Genomic DNA, 22625 nt, shown 5'->3' on the forward strand with positions numbered 1-22625 from the left:
TGTAGGTAAATAGTGTATCACGGGGTTTGGTGTACAGATTATTTTCTCATCCAAGTAATAAGCATAGTACCCAATAGGTAGTTTTTTTTTGTTTGGTTTTTTGAGAGTTTTTGGGGTTTTTTGAGATGGACTCTTGCTCTGTCGCCAGGCTGGAGTGCAGTGGCGCAATCTCGGCTCACTGCAACCTCTGTCTCCCGGGTTCAAGCGATTCTCCTGCCTCAGCCTCCTGTGTAGCTGGGACTACAGGCGCGCACTACCATACCTGGCTAATTTTTGTATTTTTAGTAAAGACGGGGTTTCACCATGTTGGCCAGGATGGTCTCCATCTCTTGACCTCATGATCCGCACGCCTCAGCCTCTCAAAGTGCTGGGATTACAGGCATGAGCCACCGTGCCCAGCCCATAGGTAGTTTTTTGATCCTTAAATCCTCATCCTCCTCCCTTTCTCCACTCTCAAGTAGTCCCTGGGGTCTGTTGTTCCCTTCTTTGTGTCCATGTGTACTCAATGTAGAAAACATCATTTTGCAGGGGAATAAAATGCTGCTAAGAAGAGTATGTCAATACTGCAAAGTTGTTCAGTATATCTTAAAGAAAGTAGTCAAAGCCATTCTCCCCTTATTTAGAAAGCCAGTAATGTCATCAGGGCTAGCAAAGTGACTTCAAATTACATAAGAAAATTAAAACTGCAAAGTAGGCTCAAATTGCATAGAAAGATGTATAATGTTTGCTCAGACAACTATCAACTACATGTAACAACAACATAAATGTGCCTACTAACTAGATTTCCTATCTCACATTCTCAACAAACCATCTATGACTTCCAAGAGTCGATGGAGGCCACTTTCCCATGAGGCACCACAGTCCACAGTGACTCCCACATCTCTCATTTACGCCTTCTGTTTCACCCATCCTTCCAGGTTCCAAGAAAGCAGTGCCCTTCCTGGCCCACAATTTCTCAACGTATGCCTTCCATTCATCCCTTCCTAATTACTGAGCAATTTCTCTCCTGCTCTTATTACATACCCAGAACCATCCTTTTATCCAAGCTCCTGTTTCCCATTTCGAACTAACAGAAGGACATTTTCATTTTATTGCTTTAATACAAAAATCCCTCCTTCCTCCTAGTACTGCCCCTCCCCACAATCAGTTACACACCCCCATTATAAGTGAGCAATTCTCAATCATGTATGTCATTTCTCTTTTTGGAAAAGTTCCCTAGTTCACTAATTTTCACCACATCCCAGCTAACTCCTCTACAAGGCTTTTGGACCCCAAAATATGATTTCACTAATCCTCTAAAATATGATTCCATTAACTTTCCATAAATCCCAATCATGTATCTTTCAATCTATCCATAAATAATCCCAGCCTTTGACTTTCATTCACATTACTCCTCTTGCCAAGAATATGCTTATCTCTCCTACCAATAGGAACACACGTTCAAGAATCAACTTAGATCATGCTTCTCTAAAAGACTTCCCCTTCTTCCCCTTTCATCCTAGATGAGTTTTCTAGCAGAATTCTTTCTCATATCTAGTATTCTCCATACATTTAGTTTTATTACTTGTGGGTCAAAGACCAAACCTTTATAGGATGTTTTAAATCTCCCCCAGTAACTAACATGTAATGTTAACATATCACATATTAGTTACTTAATAAATGCAGATAAGTTTATCATATAGGATTGTATATTATCTTCTCAAAACTTCATGATCGATTTTAAGATAATTTCCAAATAACAGTTATTTTTCTAAAGAGTAAATACATCAGTAGAGTAGTAAGCATGGCAGTGCCAAGAGAAATAGAAAAGGAAGAAAGAGTTACCTTGCAGAAACAGATTTAAATGAGAATTTTCTCATGGTATTACTGCATGTCTTCTAACAGCTTTTGTACCAGACTGTCCTTGCAAAAATATTTGCATAACAAACCACCTTGTCATCTAGAGATGGTGCCTCCCTCCAGGTTAGAGGACAGATTTGTTTCCTGACCAGGATAATAAAGATAACACCTCCCTGCAGAGAAAGATTAGGCAGCTTTGCTAGAAGCCCCTTAAAAGATTGGGAATTTCCTGATATGGCTGCATATCAGACAACTGAGCAATGACACAAATCCGCTGTGAGCAAGCATCCACCTGAGACACTCAGCATTGTCCCTGAAAGGATTTTGGGACATACAGGGAACCGACAAACACATGAAGCTCATGCTGTCTGCTATGCTCTGAGTAATAAAATCCCCTGTCTCCGACCCAGGAGTCCCCTATCTTCTGCCAGCACCATGGAACTGCGGCAGACTAGCAAGCTGGGCAAACTGTGAGACCCTTGGTAGTTCCTGAAATTTTTAGATGTTAGGAGTTTCCGGTTTAAAAAATAAAACAGAAGCTACCACGTTGAATTCTCCGTGTCTAACATGCAATGTCATATCCCAGAAACAATATGTTGAGTGAAAAAGGCAAACTCAAAGCTGTGAAGACTTCATCATTTAATGATATGAAGTTCTACTATAGGTCAAACTAAGGGGAGAGAAATCAGAATGGCGGTTGCTTCTCAGAGCGGGGATGGGTAGGAACAGAATGGAAATAAGAAAAATTTTGGGGGGGGCGGTGATAGGAATATTCCATATCTTAACTAGGGTAGTGGTTACAATGACACACACAACTGTTAGAATATATCAAGCCATAAAGTTAAGACTGTGCATTTTAATGTATATAAATTATATCTCACTAAGAAAGCATTAAAAATTCTAGATAGCTAAACAGTGAATACATCACAGTCCCTTTTAGTTTCAGGACAGAAAAATTCATAAAAACATTAGGAGAAATACTGATCACTTTCACAAGCATTCTGTTCAACATCCTTTCTAGAGCGGTAGCTGCAATTTAGGGATTTAAGAGTATATTCTGGAGTCAGATTACTTGGTTTTGGTTTTATACTCAGATCTTTCAGTTACTAGCTAGGTACTCTCCAGTAACTTCCTTAATCTTTTCATGCTTGGGCTTCATAATTTTTAACAGAAGTATAAAATAATTTCCTATCTGTGATTTTAAAGATGAAATTAGATAGTATAGGTAGAGTGCCTAGTATATAGAAGCATTCTCTAAAGATTAGTTGCTATCAACTAATAATAACACAGGATTCAAAATAATTCAGAACATTTCTGTTAAAGCAAAAGAGTAATATAATTTTAAAAATCTAGTAAGTGTAATATACATTCGTTAACGGGAAAACTAGGTGGGATATTTACAATGCCCTAAAAGTCATTTAATTATATAATCAAATAATGCAATAGATCCACATCACAGTTCTTGTACATGTTAATTTGACGTACAGAAAGAAAAAACTTAAGCCAAATAAATATCACTTTGGGTAAATGTTTCAAGTTCAGACAGATGTTTCTCGTTTACTCTCAGACAACTATTTTATTATTTTGGGTCTATTTTCCTAATGTAATGAATGTAAAAGAGGTAAATCCAATTGAATACTAATCCTGATCTTGCCTGAAGAGTAAGTTGATGACAAAATTTTTGAAAAACACGACTAAAAAATATGTAAAAGGACAAAATCTAGAGTCAGCCAGTACAAATACAGGGAGAAGGAGACAAAGGGATGAAATATCAGTGCTGGAAAAGCACTTTGCTACAACAAAGGGCAAGGGGTCTGACAAGGCTGGGCAAACTTTATGGTTGCATATCAGACCACATACTATCTATAGCATTCATGTCACAGTATCCCTCATACAGAGTCACATCTGCCACACATGTACCAGAATGGCCTCAGCACAGTGTTGTTTAAAATTATTCCCAACATTTTAAAAGAAAACTAGAAAAGAGATAACAAAAAGCAAAAATGATGTAAAATTTTTATCCTATATCAAATTTCCTAACTGCATCATTAAAATATCTCTAACATTTAGTATTGATCTCATTAAAAGTATTTCCAATATTTAACAGTCATTATTATTTGTCTGAGATGTGAGGTATTTTATGTTACTTAACTGTCATGTGAGTTGAAAAAATTTTTAAAGGTACAAGAAAAAATAATCAAGTTAATGGAAAACATCACTTCTCAGGAAACAAATCAAGTCATTTAGCAATGAAGGAGGAAAGAGCATATTGTGTTACTGCTTTCAGTTTGTCCCAACAATAAAATGCTAAGGCCAAATGATGGTTACTACCGAGTGCTTACGTAGAAAACTGACTCAGGTCTCCTAGCAGACAGGGTCCTTTCTTTGCTTAAAAGTTACACCATCTGGTATACAGCAGCAATACGACTGAAGAAGATGAGTTTCAGACTACAAATAAGTGGCTGTTGAAACAAAAAGGACTACAATTATGAGATATGATTTTTCTTTTAGTCTTTAAGCCTTCTTATGTTCATATTTCTTATTTTTTAAAGTACAATATTATATCATGTGCTCCACACAGGAAGTGGAAAGAACAGATATTACAATCCCTCCCAAGCTACACCTTTAAGATGCAGCATTACAGATAAGGTTACCACACACTTTGGTGATCCACTATAATTGTGCAGACAACAAAATGCTACAGGAGGAAAAAAAGGCATTTTAATTACAACTACATTCATTCCTATCTAAAAAAGCAGGTGCGCAAACTTACACATGTAAATTCAATAAAGTTCATACTTCCCTCTCTTTTCTTGCCAGACCTGAATAGTTAATCTGAGAACTTGGCTTTTAATTGCACTACTTGACTCCTCAAACTAAACAAAGTATTGTGTCCATAAAAACATTTGCTATTGACAAAGAATTGTATATAATCATTTAAAAAAATCATTTTGGCTTATCTTTATTGTAAAGCATTTTTTCCCAGTCCTAAGGATTTTCGGGTTTGAAATCAAGATGAACTTTTTATCCCACAGCAACTCTCCCAGAACTGTCCATTTAAATTTTAATCTAGAAAGAGAAGCTTGTCTAAGTCTCCTACTTGCTGTTAAAAGCTACCTCGGCCCCTAAATATAAACAGTCAGAAGAGAGTCAACCATGTCTCAAGAAGATGGAAGTGTTCTGTTGGCAAATGGCCAGAAGACTAGCTCACCAGAACTGTCCAAATCGAAAACCTGTAATCAGAAAATTCCAGACTCCTCCTTCAACTTCCTTCCCAAATTCAAACTGGCCACTAAGATGGATGGACTTCACTTCCTCTCTAGTGCCTATCACTGCCTTATTCTGGACCTCTCACGACTGCTCACTGCTCTTCCTCCCTGGTCTTTCCACCTTCAACCTTGCCCAACCCAGAGCTGTTTTCCACGCTGTAGTCATAATGGTTGTCTAAAGGGTAGATATTATCATGACACAGAAGAGAGCTCACGATCTGTGCCTCACTACCTTGCAACCCCACTCACTACCTGCCACTCCCTAGAAACACCCTCTATTTCTCAGTTGTACTTGATATTCTCGTTCTGCACCACAATCTTTGACGCCCCCAAAGCTTAAAGTATGCTTCTTTCTCTTCCTTGACAGCCTAACCAGTGCTTTTCCCACGTGGCTAATTCTTAGTCATTCTTCATGACTCAGTCTGAGTTTTATTCTCTCCAGAAACCTTTCCATGCCCCTCTTCCTTGGCCCTATAGCACCTTCGTCCACCTACACAGAATTGTTCACCACATCATAATTGATCCTGTCTTTTGTCTTTCCTGCCAATTCCTTGAAGGAAGAACTCTTCTTCACCCCTGTATCTCCAGCATCAACAGCTCAAACACAGCAGCACTTTTTAAGTGTTTACTAAGTTTTGTTTTTTGTTTTTTTGAGATTGTAGTTACTGAAAAAGTAATAAAAAGCATGTGGACCTAAAAGAAATACTTCATAAATTTCAGAGTTGTAATAAACTCTTAAAATAATCTTTTTCAACTTCTTAATTTACAAATGAGTTTTATAAAAAAATATTTAAAAGATTTTTCCCAATAGCATGGATATGAGAGAAGGAAAAATAAACTAGTGAAGACACCCTCCCCTACCCCGAAAATCGTAAACTCTCTAAGGAAAAGGTATCCGGGGAATATAATGGATAAATAGAATGCCATCTATTTCAGCACCAACCACACAATTCTATGAAGCGCATGAGGAGCTCTTCCTAGTGTCACCAGTAAAATACGTGTTTCTTCACCCAAGGCTCAAAGCTTCTACCTGTGTTTGTGCCTACAATTCCAAAACTGGCTCTTGGAACAGTCGCTTCCTCCACTGGGAAGGAGTTGCCACACCTGTAAAAGGAACAGGTTGTTTGTGATCGCTAAGGTCAGCCTCTATCTCTGATAGTCTCTGAATTTAGAGTACAATTTAAATATATAGTTAACATAGTCCGGGAGAGATACAGGCAAGGGGTGAGGGAAGTTTACTTACAATCAGGACTGGGTGTGAACGTTATAGGAACCTAGAATATTAGAGCTGGGGCTGATCTGGGATTGTTCTAATCAATATCCTTCTTGCAGTAGCAGAGGGGACTGAAGCCCAGAAAACTTCAGGACCCGCCCAGGGTCTCCCAGTAGCTAGTGGGGAAGCTGAGACCAGAATTTGGCTCGTTCTCTCCCAGTCCTGAGCTTGGGCAGAATCACCAGCAACGCCAGCTCCTTTCCCTTTCCTTCAGATCGGTCTCGGGTCCAGAGCTGGCGCTCGCTAGCGCGAGGCCAGGCCGGCAGGGCGGAGGCAGCCACCTGTGGCTTTCCCATCCCTCAGGTCCAGCAGCGCACATGGGGTGCCCCCGCGTCAACGCCGGAGGAGTGACCTGCAAACCCGCGCCCAGCGGGCGGCAGAGCCGGCTGCTCACTGCCCGGTCCCTGGCCACCACGGAAGAGCGAAAATCTCGGCCGGGGCAGGGGCCCTAGCCCCGACCCGCGCACCAAGTCTCCCCCGCGCGGGGGCTTCCGGCCGCCATGGTTTCCATAGCAACAACAGCACCAGCTGCCGGATCCCAGAGACGCCCTAGGTCAGAGGTCATCTCCGTGGCAACGGAAACTTCCCGCGCTACGGCGGCTCCAACGGGCTGTTTCCGCCGCATTGCGTAGCGGAGCCCCCGGCGAGCCGAGACTGGGAGCGCGGTGATGGCCGGTGCCCATGAGCAGAGGGCAGCGGCGGCGGGACCGGGGACTCTGGGCCAACGGGTAAAGCCAGAAGGAAGCTCGTGCCTGGCCCGTTGGGCTCCCTCCTCTTCAGAGCCGAAGCAGTCCACACTCGGAACCCAGCTTCAGCCGGATTACCGAGGGGTTCCACGCCTGGAGGCAGAGCTGCAGCGTGGGCCCGCTCGCGGCTTTGCAGAAAACAAATAATGACACACTTCTGGAAGCCCGGGGCCTGGGCCCAGAGCCGTGGCTTCTGCCAAACTTTTTGGTCCCTGACACCAACTCCCCGCCTGTCAGCCCGAGGCCACAGCGGCCCAGCATCCTGCACCTTTTAAAGTGGCTCCAAAAAGGAGGAAGCCAAATAGATCAGGGTGGCGGGCGCAAGTGCAGGGAGCTGCGAAGTTGGAAGATGACTGCTTTTCAAACTGCCATAGAACAAAATACTAAGCGAGAAACTCCGTCCAAAGCAACTGGAACTCGAGGTTCTTTACTAATGAGAGTTGAAGTTACCATCTTCAGAGAAAGGAGCTCAAAAGAGGAAGTTTATTCTTTGCGGAATGTCTTCCTTGTTAAGACGAAAATTAAAGATTAAAAAAGAAAATGAAGGGTCTGGCAACTATGAACCTAATTGTGCCCTAACGTTTGCTGTTCTAAGGCCGAGAGTGCCAGATGGGGAGAACGCCATGAGCTTTTGAGCTTGTATATTTTGCGAGAGGCTCGAGTGTGAACAGTAGACTACAGGCCTTGAGACTAAGAAGGAAGCTATAAAATGTGGACCAAGGGAATGTCTGCAGGACCGGGTTTCAGAGCACCCTATCGTGGCGGATAAAGAGCCACTAACAGCTTTTTTCTTTAAATTATTTAGTAGCCAAATTCTTGGTTGGCGCTTTGAGAAAGGAGTAAGCATTAAGCGAATTTAGCCAAATAAAATGTATCGTCCTGCCCGTTGTAGTCCCATAGTTCACTATCCTAGAGATACCTATTTTTCACTATTAAAGTGTATTGAAAACCTGCCATGTGTCGTGAACAGAATTTTTGTCAAGAGACAGTGACAAAGGCAGTGGTGCCCAGCAGTTGTTGAGTGACTTTCTTACATGATGTTACCAGATTAATCAAACAAGAACTTCACTCTTCCCTGTAAAACATGTCTGCGGCATTCCTCCTTTTTGCCTTCACGTTTAGGAAGTCCCTAAGAATCCCTCCTTTTGTTCCCTTCCCTTCATCATTCTACCTTTTACATTCTGACCAAAGTAAAAAAAAATAGCGGCAGCTAGAGAACTACACAGGGAAAACATCAGGACATAGTTGGTCTTGATACAAAAGAGCTATTGCATCTCTAGAGGTATACGGGGAGCTGAGAAGTCTCCGTCAGAAAACTCCATGCCCTTCAGTACCGGGGTTCAACATATAACTAAACCTTGTACCTGGTACACAAGTCCTAAGGAACACCACACAGACTATGGCACTGAGCAGGCGGATGTGTAAATAGGTGTTTCCCTGTCCCACAGTCCCTCCTGGAGGTAATACTGAGTTGGGCTCAAAGGTTTTATTAAAAATAGAGGCACAGTGCAATGACTTGTTTAACACTAAATAGAAGAGCTCCTGTGAGACTGTTCAAACATCCCCAACTGTTTCCCCTTAAGGCAGAAGAAACTATTTTGAATAAATGCTTCCATTTTGAGACATCTACGTGGTATTTATAGAAGGCGTATGAGTCAATTTGAGTGAGGTATGATGCCAAAATGTGCAAAGGAGTGAAAACATTGGTTGTTGTCCTTGTTACCATATGTATAAAAACACTTCACAAAAGTCTCCAATGTTTGTGTTGCTAAAACATGGAAGACTGGGTTCGAACATTTTAAAGGAATGGTTCATTGTAGGAAATGTGAAGTATAGTATAGAATTAGCTTTAGCACCTTCAGAAAGTACTGCATCATTTGAACAAATTTTCTCAGTTATGGATGCTAAGATGAGAACAAGTTGTACAGCCAAAGTCATCTTCATTGTTAAAACTAAGTTTAGATTATGCATTGAATTTTACAGTTATTAACTGGGATATACATTTCAAAAAAGAAAAATCTCCTCTCTCAACAAGGCAGTAGTCGGAAGCCTACCTAAAATGCCATCCTTTGGTTCATGGAGTGGCACTGCTCTACAAAACCCATTTTGTTACCTCAGTAACTAAAGCTTCCTGGATGGAGTCCAAGGCCAACTCATACTACATTGGATCCCACTCTAAAGCCAAGCGTGTTAGAAGAAGCAACGTACATCTATTTGGTGTTCCAGCCATGCAGTCTGAATCTGATGTTTTCATTTGAAATATACTCAGTGTTTAGACATGCAGAGGTTGTGGCCCATTTGTGGTTCACCCAGCTCTACTGGAACCTAGGATGAGTCGGTAGGCTGAGAAGGAGGAGGAGTAAAAAGTGCTCACTCTTCTTCCCTCTCTTCCTATTTTCTCACTTCCAAACACCATGACAGCCCTAGATGTAAAGCAAGTAGCTTTTAAAAATAATGTATATTTAAATGAGTAACAGTGGCATACCAGGTGTTTTGGCACCTAAAACAGCTTAGTGAAAGGCAAAAGCAGAGCTGAAAGGCAGCCAGACAAGTAGGAAATAGAAAGTGATCATGGGTCCTACCAAGCCCTGCATGTTCCATCTCAAAGTTACATGACAGAGCGGGAGACTGAGTTCAGAAAAAGAGAATTGATGGAATGTTCTCAGTGTGCTGCGCAGAACTAGGTCTAGGGCATCTGCTTCGTACTAACACTGGGCACTGACATTTGTACTCAATAAAATCCTCTTAGATTATGATTTATCTTAAAATCTGTGTTTTCCAAAATCCTACCAAGCCATGGAAGTTTGGGGATACCCTGTGTGTGGTTGAGTGGGTGTATCTATTTGAGGGTCTGTGGCTTCCTTTGCTGGTTTTACATTATGTGCCTGAAGAGACAGCAATGACATGACCTTAGTATTTATGTTTATTGTGGATTTTCTTTTTTCAACCACGCTTCTTTCCTTAGTACCCTTGGCTTAAAGTGCAGTGACCTAGATTATTTCCAGAACAGGCCTAGTATATACATTGGTCAATCCAAACTATCATACTGGTTTAAAGAAACCTATGAAGCCTCCTTCAAGCAAAATAAATGCCTTGGACTTAGTATTCCCTATTTAATGATTTGCCTAAAATACAGTCACCTTGCATGACTCCTACAGTGAAAGTTGAAGCAGGTAACATTTATTCTAAATGCATAGCTGTTCCTCTGCTAGGAAAGTAGGACATTTAAGAGTGTGTGTGTGTGTTCTCTGATAATAGTTGTTAGACTGGGTGTTTTCATGAAGATAGCAAATTTACTTTACATCCGGGACTTTTAAGCTATTGGAATTTATTTTAAAAAGCATATATTGTGCAAACACATTTTTCATGTTCTCTTCCAGTTAAATTTTACATAAAACAAGCCCAAAACACTATTTAATGAATGCCTCTTATTTAAGTATTAATAGTGAGCTAATCAATAACTTTTGGGTAGATGAATAACTTTGTCCTTAAATTCGTATCTCTATTTTCTGCTTATTTTCACACCAACTTGATTATATAGCAGTGCTCTGAAATTCCACAAATGCTTGACCAAACTACCTACACTTGTTGACAGTTTAACGAATTGGAAATAATCAGTAAATTATTTCATAACTTCCAAAGATGTAGGAAGGAAAATTAACCTATTATTTATCTCTGAAATAAGAATAGGTGCTTTACACCAAATTCACTGGTATTTGGCAGTATTCTCCCAAGTTTCTTAGTTTGAAACCAGTTAATTGTTCTCTTTTTAAATTTAAGATAACATAATAGGTAGTAGTCAATCTGTTCCTTTTGGCTGTAACAGTTAAAAGAATTTTAGTGTTTGTTTCATCTTAATTACCCAATTAACTTTTTAGTTCTACTGCTATTTTGGGATCAAAAACCTGCAAAAGATTTTAGGCTTTATGTTAATAGCAGGAGAATGGAACTCACGAAGTACAATACTGAAAGGGAATGGCTTGGCATGGGTTTGATTCAAGCTTAACAGGCTAAAACTTTTAGAAGGTAAGATAAATAATGTGGCACATTAATGTCCCATTTAAATATATAGATTATATATATGTAATATATATAATATATATATATATACACACACACATATTAAATGCTCTAAATCCCTGGTTGGAACTCATATCCCTGGTTATCTAAGACTAAATTATCCTATTAGAACAGTTGGTAATGTTCTTAGATACACTTTGAGTTAGCCCATCAATTCATACCCAAATACTTTAGCATTCATAAGCTGCAAAATGAATTGTTCTAAAAATAAATTGTCATTTGTTCCACAGTTTCCAAAAATGCCTTGGAAGGGGGGAGAAACTATTCCAGAGAGATGAAAGTGGGTGGGATGGAGGAAGTGTAATAAGATTGTGAATTGTGTATAGGGAGAAATTTAGTGTTCCCGGTAAAATTGTTTACAAAAAAAATTATAAAGGCCTACAAAGAAACTTACTGTTCTGTGCTAAATTATTTCCCACTCTCCAGTACTATGGAAGGACTGACTTCAAGGTCCCTAAGACAAATGGTCACATCTAAATAAAAAATGTTTTTGCACTATTCCTTTCTCAGAAGAGAGTTAAATCTTTTCACAGAAAGACACAAGAAGGGTTCAAAAGACCACTATTTTTGCAGTGTAAAGCAGTCACCCCTGCCCTTCCCACTGCAGCCCTTGGCCTTTCTCACTTTGAGAAGTCTTGCAAAAAGGGTCTTCATATTAGGCTGTGAGGTAGTGTTGCAGGTGTAAGTTGGTTTTGTATGAACCAAGCGTCAGCAAGTTTTAGGTTTGATGTCGGGGGCTTGGAGTACATCTTGGGGTACACTTCACAGCTGAATTAGACATGCGGGCGGAAAGGTGACAATACTGTTTTCCCCTTGGGCAATTCTCAGGTTGGTGTGTCGTTTCAGAGCTGCTAAACGCTGAGGAGTTAAGAAGAGAGAAGGGTAAAAGGACGGAGGAGGAGGAAACAGAGAGGGTGAATAGAAAGGGTGTAAGAACTAGAACACAGGGAGGAGGACTCAGGGCAGAGCCCAGAGCCCACTGCAGCACCGAGTCCACGGAGCAGCCAGAGGCTACTACCAGAGCCTCAATTGCCACCCCGAAGTACCAGCTGGGGGCAAACTTCTCCGCCCCAGCATAGGAGCCTCTGCCCTTTTAGACTGTCTAACAACTCGCAGTTTCTCCTTTGCTGCAGGAATGGTGGCCGCAAACGGTCTCAGCCTCCACACCCACAGCCTCCGTCCCCGCCCACCCACACCTCCTCCTCCTCTGCCTCGCGCTGCACCCGCAGGCGGCAGACCCCTCGGAGCGCGCCACTCCAGCTACGTTGCATTGGCAAGGTTCGGAGGCTGGAGGGCAGCAGCCACTTGCTGCCCCAGTCGCTGGGGCTCTGGGTGCCAGTGCGGCCCCCGGCAGAGCCCAGGGTGTCAGGGAGGCCGTGGAGAGCCATGATCTACTGCACCGCAGTGCCAGCGTCAGGAGCTTCCAGAGCCCGGGCTGCCACTGCGGGACGGCCGATCTCCCCGCTCCCTCCTTCAGACACAACCTCAGACAAAAACAGCCGGCGCCGGGTCCCTCCCCACCCTGAACGGAGCTAAGGGACGCCACACACTCCCGGCTGCCAGCGGGAGGGGTTCCGGGAAAGGCTGCGCCCAGCCTCCTCGCCAGCGCCGCCGCCACCACCATGCAGCCCTCCAGCCTGCCTCCCCTGGGTTGCTCGCCCACAGCTCCGCGGCCGCCCCCAATTGCCTCAGACTGAGACGCGGGGACGGGAACCCCTGGGATCCGACTCCCCAAATCAGATGCATTTGCATTTCTTATGTAATGTACTGCAAGTTCCCTTGTTGGAGCCCTTTGGAATCGGGGCGCATGATCACCAGTAGGCTTAAAAGCAGGAACTCATGGCCTGGCTCATCCCCACCCCCGGCCCTGTGGGACCCCGACGCAGGGCTTTGACACCACTTTCTAAAGTGGGGGACTTAAATTACAAATATTAGAGGGGCTGGGCTTGTCCTCTCAGTCTGGGGTTCCCTCCAGGCGCAAGCCTTGCTCAAGTATTCCCAGTGGCAGGATGTGTCAGAGGCAGACAGGGGGAATGAGTTAATGCTCGGGCACCCGGAGCTGGACGGGGGAGGGACGCGGGGGCTGACGGAGGAGCGGGGCCGCGAGGGAGGGGGCCTCTTTTACTTTGGTAAAGGTGGTCGTGGTAGCGAATATTGTGCAAGCTAATCAGAAAGTCTAGAGCAGGTTCTCGGAACCCAGCTACGTCCCCCGAACCTGCTGCAGAAGTAAGGGGAGCTCGCGGTTCTTTTTCCTGGCAACTACCGAAGCTTCAGCTGCCTGGGGCACAACCTTAAGCCATAGCCCTTCACTATTCCACAAAACATAGGTAACCAAATACGTTAAAAAAAAAAAAAAAAAAAGTTTCCTCCTCCCTCCTAGTGATGGATTGTGTCACAGCCAAGAGATGACGATAATGGTTTTGGGGTTCGTAGACGCCGATCCAGCTGTTACTTGTTTATTCATGCAACACCTCTATATGCAACACTGTCCTGGTTCCTGGTATGTTTCCCCTGCCTTCCTGCATAGCAGAACTGCAGATCTAGCTCGATGAGCAACAGACAGGTTATTATGAGGAAAAACATAACATGATGCATGTTTCGCTTACCAGTTGGGTTCTTGTTTTTCTTAAGACTCTTGCCACAAAGACACTGCAGCATATGCGTTCCTTTGCTGAAAATGTTCCAAAGAAACCACATTGATTTGGGCGAAAAGCAATCCAGCAGCTTAGACACCCTGAGAAAGAAGAGATCCTTGCGGTTGCATAATAATAATTTGAAATCAGTTCTCCTGAAGAGGGGCACCGGTTTTACCATAGGAAAAACGATAATATTCCGGATCTTCTCCCAGTTTTTTCCCCTCACGTGGTATATTTCTTTGAGACTTCTCAGTGATTGTTTTTTTTCGGCCAGGGTGAATGATTTATCCCCCCTCGATCACCACCGGATTATCACCAAAGGGTTGGAGAAAAAATCCTTTTTCAGCATGAAGCCAAACAAAAAAGCAAAGAGATCCCAACTGAGATCAAAACTAATCAGGGAGAACAGTAATGCACAAAAGATCCCCAAAGAGAATACCATAGCCTTTTTACTTGATCGCTATGAGGATGGGTGGATCTGCAGAAGGCAAAGCAGGATTCATCTTACTGAGAGAAGACTGCCATTGTGTAGCCCCTAGGAGAGAAGGAAAAAAAAAAGAAAGAAAGAAAGAAAGAAAAAAGAAAAAAAAAGAAAAAAAAAACACCACCACACACACTCACACACCAATACCACCTCCGAGATTGAGTCTGACAGCCGAAGACAGAGCCTCCCTTCTCCCAGTGTCGATTTTTTTTTATAATCAATCGCCAGTGCTCAGTGGGATCGGTTTGAACCTGCAGTTCTCAATCACCACGAAGAAAAGATGCAAATTTAGGTGCCCCCTCCCCTTGTCAGTCTTGTAGTAGGTAGAGAGTGCCACAAATCCCCTTCCTCCTTCCTCTCACTCTTCCAGTTTCCAACAACCGTGAGCATGAGGAAAATCTCCCCTCCGGATTCCTCGCCCAGCCTCGGATGTGAGTTACAGGCATTAGAGGGAGGAGGAGGAGGAGTTGAAGTTTGCATTGAAAAGACTGGCTTTCCATGACGTAGCCACGTGCTTTCAGACCCGTCACCAGTGAGATGCTTCAACCAGCCCAGGGAGGGCAGTGTCACTGCAGTCTCTCTGCTAGGGCCCCTCCTGAAGTCTCTCCACCCGCCAGCTCCAGCCCCAGCCCCAAATCCAGATCCAACGCGCGACCCTCTCCCTCCTCCGCCAAGCGCCAGTCGGCCTGCTGTTTGCTCTTGGAGCCAATCTAACAGCCTTCTGTTAAAAGTGAATTTTGAAAAGTAAAAATTAAAAATTATAATGAGTAAACCTTAGAAAATGCATGATGGGAGGTTGGAGGTGGGGGGGAAATAAAGAGAAAAAGGGTTTAATACTTCTCCACCCAGCCAAAATTAGTTCCACCTTCACATTTTCAAAAGCAGCATATAATGCACCTAAAACATTAAGGAAAACTCAAGTTCCTTTAATTCTTATTATTGGACTCCTAGTTAAGGGGTTGTTTGAAAAATGCAAACTAGATATATAACAGATATTACCAGAAACCGCCTCTTAAAAGGACAACCACTAAAATCTAGGTGGCAAACTGTACTTTTGTGGGGAGGGTCATGTATACATGAGAAAATGTATGCCTTTTGTAGACAACACGTTACCTTTAAATAATTGTGCAGAAAGTCCCTGCTTAAATCACGCCCTAATTCTTTGCATGTTTCTGCACTCATTAATTGAGCTAACATTAAATTCACTCTCATTTACTTCTCATCTGCACATCTCACCTACACTAATCCAACCTAACAAAACAGGCGAATTTTCTATTTTCATCAAGATATAACCCAGCTTCCTACTTGCCCAGAAAAATCAAAGGATTTCAGACCAAGCTGTTATTTTATTTTATTCTACTTGCAGGAAAATACAATGTGCAAAGTAATACAAACAATTACAAAAAATAATATAACAAACTCCAATGTACCCACTACCCAAAATTAACTTAAAAATTAGCATTTCATCATATTTTTGAGATAAGGATTTTAGAGAAGTAAAATTGACCACTCCCATTCTCTGTAGGTAAATGAATTAAACTTATGCCAGTTTATTTCTATTTTTATAGGTAAACTGACATAAACATTTTAACTCTAATTTAAAAATATATATTTAGAAGTTTATTCATAATTTCAAAAAAATTAAAACTACTGCCTCTACTGCATGGTATATAAACTTAAATGTCGATTTATATAGTTGAGGATTGATGGAAAAGACTGATTTGATTTTTAAAGTTGATTTAAAGAAAAACGACTAACACCTTGATTATCAGTTGTCAAAAAACAAAAAATGGAATAAACATCTTTACCACTTTTAGAGTTTTCTATTAGTTAGGATGCTAAAATTAGCATTGATATCCTGACCTTCTGGGAAACATCAGTCAATTCTAGATAAGATAGAAGAATTTAAAACCAGTAAATCCTACTAAGGTTAAGACATTGGAAAGCTGTATCGTGATGGCCTTGATGTGTCAAAAGGATCATGTCACACAGCTTTTAAAAATTACTATGATTTAAATATGGTCTAAAAAGGTTTGTGAGGTAAAGAAATAGAGAATACTAAAAGTACCTTAATTTAATGCCAGTGACTTACTAAGAAGAAACAGACTGAAAAAAAAAATGAAGAATGGAATTCTTTTTGAAAGAGGAAAAATGGAATAGCATTGCCAAATAATCAGAAAATAATTTTTATATCAATCAGAGACAGATACCATATGCTGCTTCTATAACATGTTGGTGTCTCCTAGGGGGTTCCAGAATATCCCAATATATTATCACTGGGCAAATGCCAGAGAAATAGCTGAAATATAAATAGGCCTTCCAAACTCACAGGCTCTGATGTTATGTTAAAACTTTCTGAGTTCCCTGGAGTATTTCACAAATAGAGTAAAATTTGGGGAAATATTCTATAATTATTGGATCTTCTTAAATGCTAGTTTGTTATAAAGACAGTCTGTCTCAAATCAGCTCTTCTTGAATATGAAAATTTGACTTTCTTCTCTGCATTCTGACAGTGAATTTGTTCCCTATTGAAATAAGGAATAACTGCCAGAAAACTGTCATTTCTTTCGCTACATGTTGGTGGAAAACTTCTTTGACTTGTGACCTAAGGAACACTATAAAAGATAATTAACTGTGACTACTATTTATTGAGAATCTATTATGCCAAGCAATGTGTTAGTTGCTTCTCAAATTTTATACTATTTAGAGGAATGAGAAACTTTCTTATGATGTATAACGTTTTGCTCTTTCTACACTTCTTTCCTATATTTATTGATATATTATTTACTTAGGTTACATAGGCTACTATTCACATCATTAAACCCCCCAAAAAGCAATTGTTTTTGTCTGGAAAAGATGACTAACACCGACTAAGGTTACTTTTGGTCTAAAGGACCCTCAATTTTTGATGTTTTCTGAGCAGCCCAATTCAGTCATTCAACCAATATTTATTAAGCATCCGCTCAGTGAAAATAACTGTACAAGACTCCACGTTGGATACTAAGTGATGAACTTGAACTAGATTTCCAGTTATATAAGAAAGACTAAGTATGGTCCAAGAATTAACCCAGGTTCTGGGGCCTCCAGATCACAGATGATTCAAATATACATATGATACTGACCTGAATTCCAGACAATTATTTAAGGTTTGTTTGGGAAGATATCAAAATGTTTGCTTACCCTTTGCCATGCTACATTCAAATCAATATTAGATGACAAAAGTGAAAACTATGGGGAAAAATGCAAGTTTTGAAATGCATGTAAGTAGAAATAAGATTTAAAAATCTGACACTGTAAGAATTGGTAGTAAAATTCATAGTATATAGGAGAAAAAATCTGTAAGACTGTTTTCATAAGGCTAACGTAAAATAAACCCAGTACTCATAAACAAGTTCATTTAAAAATTAAACCTACCTTCAGCATATTATAGTAAACAATTCTAAAAGTAAGTGTAATGACCAGAATTTCATGACACAATCACATTTGCATTTTATTTTAATGTAAGACATGTGAACTTTCATGATATTAATCAGCAAAAATCTGTAAAACTATTGCAGCATGCTTTTACTATTTGCTTCCAATTGTTGCCCTTCTATTGCACTCTTCCTTTTAGTATTGAACCCCACCCGCTCTACAGTTTTGGAAGGGTACATGGGTACTCAGATGGAGAATATAATTTTCAGCCCCATCATAGTTAAGTATGGTCATGTGACTAGATTCTGATCAATGAGATGTGAGCAGCAGTGACATGTCCAACTTCCTGGTCATATTCTTCAAAACAAGCTTCTTACCTTCCACGTCTCTCTTCCATCCTTCCTGTGAGCTGGAAAGAAAATGGTGCGAGTAGCTTTGACTACTCACGGGGACAGGAACACACACCAAGAGTGGTGTAGTATCAAGATTCAAGAAAGCTAGCACCTTGGACAGAGCCACCAACCTACCCTGCCCACCAGGCTCTGCACTGTCAACAAAGAAAGAAACTTTTATCTTGTTTGAGGTTGTCTTAGTTCATTCTCACTGCCATAACAAAACACCATAAACTGGGTACCTTATTAACAATAGATATTTATTTCTTACAGTTCTGGAGGCAGGAGGTCTAAGATCAAGGCGCCAGCGCTGTCTGGTGTGGGCTTCCTTCCTATATAGAGTGCCTTCTAGCTGTGTCCTCACCTTACATGGTGGCAGGGGACAACAAGTTCCCCTGGGTCTCTTTTATAAGGACACAAATTCCATTCATGAGCAATCCACCCTCCTTATTTAATTACCTCCAAAAGGACCCACCTCTCAATACTATCACATTGGGCGTTCAATTTTAACATCTGGATTTGGAGGAATATAACCATCCATAGCAGACCACGTGTTTTTGTGTGAATTTGTTACAGCAGCTTATTCTCTCTACTATCTTATGGGCTGGCCTTGTGTTAATAACAACACACTTATATTTGGGTTAGTTATTTATTTTAAAAGAATAAAGAACTTAAGTACATAACATATACCTATGGCTTTACCCACAGTCTGCCAGTCTTGTTTCCATTCACTACAGCAGCTGCTTATCTCTTAGTTGCCTCTTGCAAACCACCCTTGCTTATTTCCAGCAGCAGTGCAAACATCCCACTGTCAGATTTTACTTTTCCTGCCTCCTTCTCTGTCCTGCTCCCTGCTCATCAAATACAACCTATGGCAGTTTAGAGCCTACGACCGTGACAAAAAAGCTTTGATCACTGAAGAAGTAGAAGGGCAAAGTGATTGAAAGAGTTGACCATCAAAGGACTAGAGATAGAAAAAAAAAAGACCAATGTGTATATAAGGACTTCAGTGTCTATATTTACCTTGTAAATCTTTTTCAAAAAGATGAAGCTTTATGTTGTTTGCACATGTATTCCTTCTCTATTTTTGTTGCTAACAATTATCTTCACCTTTTAAGGAATAATTCTAAATTTCACATCTCTATACTACTCATTAGTACCTGTTCTTCCTCTCCCCATGTTCCTGCATTTACCCATGATATAAAAAACCTCTGCTCCTCTCTGCTGGAAGGAACAGTCTGGGAAGGTAACTTGAGTTCATCTCTCTTCCCCTCCCAACTTCTCAATGAAGGAGAAACAACTTAAGGGGCCCAGCCACTTCTATTCTCTCTATCTGCAAGAAGCTTTCCTGCCTGCAAGAAGCTTTTAGACTCCTCAGCCTCAGCTCTTCCATGTGAGAAGCATGGAGTCACCTCTAATTGCCAGTATCTCTATCTCTGAGCTTGAGATGTCTTCTCTTTTTTTCAGATTCAGGAGTACATGTGCAGGTCTGTTACATGGGTATATTGTGTGATGCTGGGGTTTGGGCTTCTAGTGAACCCGTCACCCAAATAGTACTCATCATAACAAATAGGTAGTTTTTCAGCCCTTGGACCCCTCCCTCTTTCTCTCCCTTCTTTTGGAGTCCCTAGTGTCTGTTGTTTCCATTTTTATGTCCATGTGCACCCATTTTTTAGCTCCCACTTATTAGTGAGAATATGCAGTATTTGGTTTTCTGTTCCTTCATTAATTCACTTCGGATAATGGCCTCCAGCTGCATCCATATTGCTGCAAAGGACGCAGCTTCATTCCTTTTTATAGCTTGATAGTATTTCATGGTGTATATGTGCCACATTTTCTTTATCCAATCCACTGTTGAGGGACATTTAGGTTGATTCTATGACTTTGTTATTATGAAGCGTGCCATAATAAACATAAGAGTATAGGTGTCTTCTTGATAAAACAATTTATTTTCCTTTGGGTATATGCCCACTAATGGAATTGCTGGGTAGAGTGGTAGTTCTATTTTCAGTTTTTTGAGGCATCTCCAAACAGTTTTCCATAGGAGTTGAACTAATTTACATTCCCATCAACAGTGTATAAGTACTCCCTTTTCTCCATATCCTCTCCAATATTTGTTTTATTTTGTTTTTAACTTTTTTTTTTTTTTTTTGAGATGGAGTCTCGCTCTGTCACCAGGCTGGAGTGCAGTGGCATGATCTCGGCTCACTGAAACCTCCGCCTCCTGGGTACAAGTGATTCTCGTGCCTCAGCCTCCCGAGTAGCTGGGATTACAGGCACACGCCACCACACCCATCTAATTTTTGAATTTTTAGTACACACAGGGTTTCACCGTGTTGTCAAGGATGGTCTCGATCTCCTGACCTCGTGATGCACCCACGTTGGCCTCCCAAAGTGCTGGGATTACAGGCGTGAGCCACTGTGCCCGGCCATTTTTTACTTTTTAATTATAGCCGTTCTGACTAGTGTGATATGGTATCTCATTATGGTTTTAATTTACATTTCTCTGATGATTAGTGATGTTGAGCATTTTTTCTTATATTTGTTGTCTGCTATGTCTTTTTTTGAGAAGTATCTGTTCATGTCCTTTGCTCACTTTTTAATGGGGTTATTTGCCTTTTTTTCTTGTTGATTTAAGTTCCTTGTAATTCTGGATATTAGTCCTTTGTCGGATGCACTTTGCAAATATTTTCTCCCATCCCACAAGTTGTCTGTTTATTCTGTTGGTTGTTTCTTTTGCTGTGCAGAAGCTCTTTTGTTTAATTAAGTCCCATTTGTCAGTTTTTTGTTTTTGTTGTAATTGCTTTGACTGCCATACCACCCTGAATACACCCAATCTCATCTGATCTCCAGGGGTTTTTATTTAAACCACAGAAGTCCCTTTATCTAGGCACTCAAAGAAAAGACTAGAGATTAATGCTCCCTGGGAGAATTTCTCCATCACTAAATATTCCAGCTCCTTTGCCTCTTGGGAGGGATAATGATGAAGCATGTGTTTTACATTCATCCACAGTTTTCCTGTGGGATAAAGACAGGTCTTCCACTGGAGTAGTTGGCTTATCACCACGTTATTGGCTTCCTCCCCTTCCCTAGATCCACTCCTGACTCACCTGCTGTATTTCCTCCCAAGTAAATTGCTTGCACCAGAATCTGTCCTCTAAGGAAAATCAAGCCAAGACAGGGCTGAACAGTTACAACAGGGGTTTTGGATAAATGTATCTGCTCTCCAAATCCAAACCCTTCCTTAGATGGCCACTGCAATTTCCAGATGTGGAGGAAATATCTAGAGACTCAAATTCTTGTCCTCAGGCCAAGTTTCCAGCCCTCAACCAAACTTATCAGTAATATAAATAGTATTTTTATTCTCATATTTCTAACATGTGTGGTCATTTTTCTTAATTGAATCTGAATTCAGAAGTAGGAAGAAAAGGCAAAATTAATGATCACCTCTTAAGGCCCCCAAATACTAGAAAATAATATAAGGAAAAAACCCTCCTTTGTTCCAATTATGTTCAGAAAGTATAATAAAACAGTGAAGAACCGGCCAAGAGATACAGATAAAAACAGGTGAATTCCCTGGAGTCCTCAGAAATATGAGCTTCTCTTGGCAATGTTCCACAGGCTTCACTTCTCACTGAAATGAACTTTATCACAGTCTATATAGATATGATGGACAATAAAACCTCAATTCCCTGTACAGCCCAGCAAGAGTTCAGAGGACTCTCTCTGCATCCTTAGAGGCAGGTGAGGGGATCTTTTTACAGCTGAATTGGCCCTGAACAATTTGCAGACATATGCAGCAAAGCTCTTTATATCAATGCCTCTAGACCTTTATAACCCATGCCTCCTATTAATAAACCTCCTAAACCTTCATTAACATGATTTAAATTTTAATATGAAATTAAGGCCTTGACTAAAACCAAAGCAACAGTAACTTTTATAAACTAATTCAAGCTACACTTTACTTTCTTCCCACTCAACCAAATTTTTCTGATGCCTTATTCGAGGCAAGTATGCTCCCAATTGAAAATAATTGTTGCCTGTGATTTGAAGTATTCCAAGGTCAGACAATATTTTGCATACATAGAATCCAGTTTCTTAATTTTTACAGCCATGAATAGGACAACTTTGGATACATCATTTTTAAATTACAGGAGAAATTTGTCAGCTGAACTTTTTCCATTTGAGGAGAGATTTATATATTCCAAAATTTAGAATATTATTTACCCTGGACAACAGGTTATAAAACTTGGATAATTGGAGAATTAAAATAACATTACTGAATATGTACCTAAATGGAAGAGAAGCCTCCCTCTGAATGATGAATTTTCCGTGGTCAACTCCGCACCAACACCATTCCAAGCTCACCTGAAGAAGCCAGGAATAAATTTCCCAGAATATACTTTCTGTGTGTTCGCAGGATAGTTTTCTCCAATGAGAGGCCCACAAACAAGAGATTTGGGTGGCAGAAGAGAAGTCATTATTCTCTGAA

At 40.9% G+C, this 22625-nt stretch overlaps 1 protein-coding gene across 3 annotated transcripts in view; it reads right to left on the reverse strand.

Annotated features, from left to right (window-relative positions):
• FGF14 (fibroblast growth factor 14) overlaps positions 1-14801 on the reverse strand; it is a 683612-nt gene extending 668811 nt beyond the window's left edge. Inside the window, exon 1 of one of the 3 annotated variants that reach the window (XM_054445791.2) lies at positions 13814-14801. In XM_054445791.2, coding sequence (XP_054301766.1) covers positions 13814-14021 — 208 coding nt within the window. In that variant the 5' untranslated portion in view covers positions 14022-14801. Of the gene's footprint in view, positions 1-6138; positions 6232-13813 lie in introns of those variants that run through there. The other 2 variants (XM_054445794.2, XM_063651088.1) reach the window with 2 other exon arrangements.
• Positions 14802-22625: the final 7824 nt, after the last annotated feature.

Source organism: Pongo pygmaeus, chromosome 14 (genome assembly GCF_028885625.2).
Source record: "Pongo pygmaeus isolate AG05252 chromosome 14, NHGRI_mPonPyg2-v2.0_pri, whole genome shotgun sequence".
In the NCBI taxonomy this organism is placed as follows: Eukaryota; Metazoa; Chordata; class Mammalia; order Primates; family Hominidae; genus Pongo; species Pongo pygmaeus.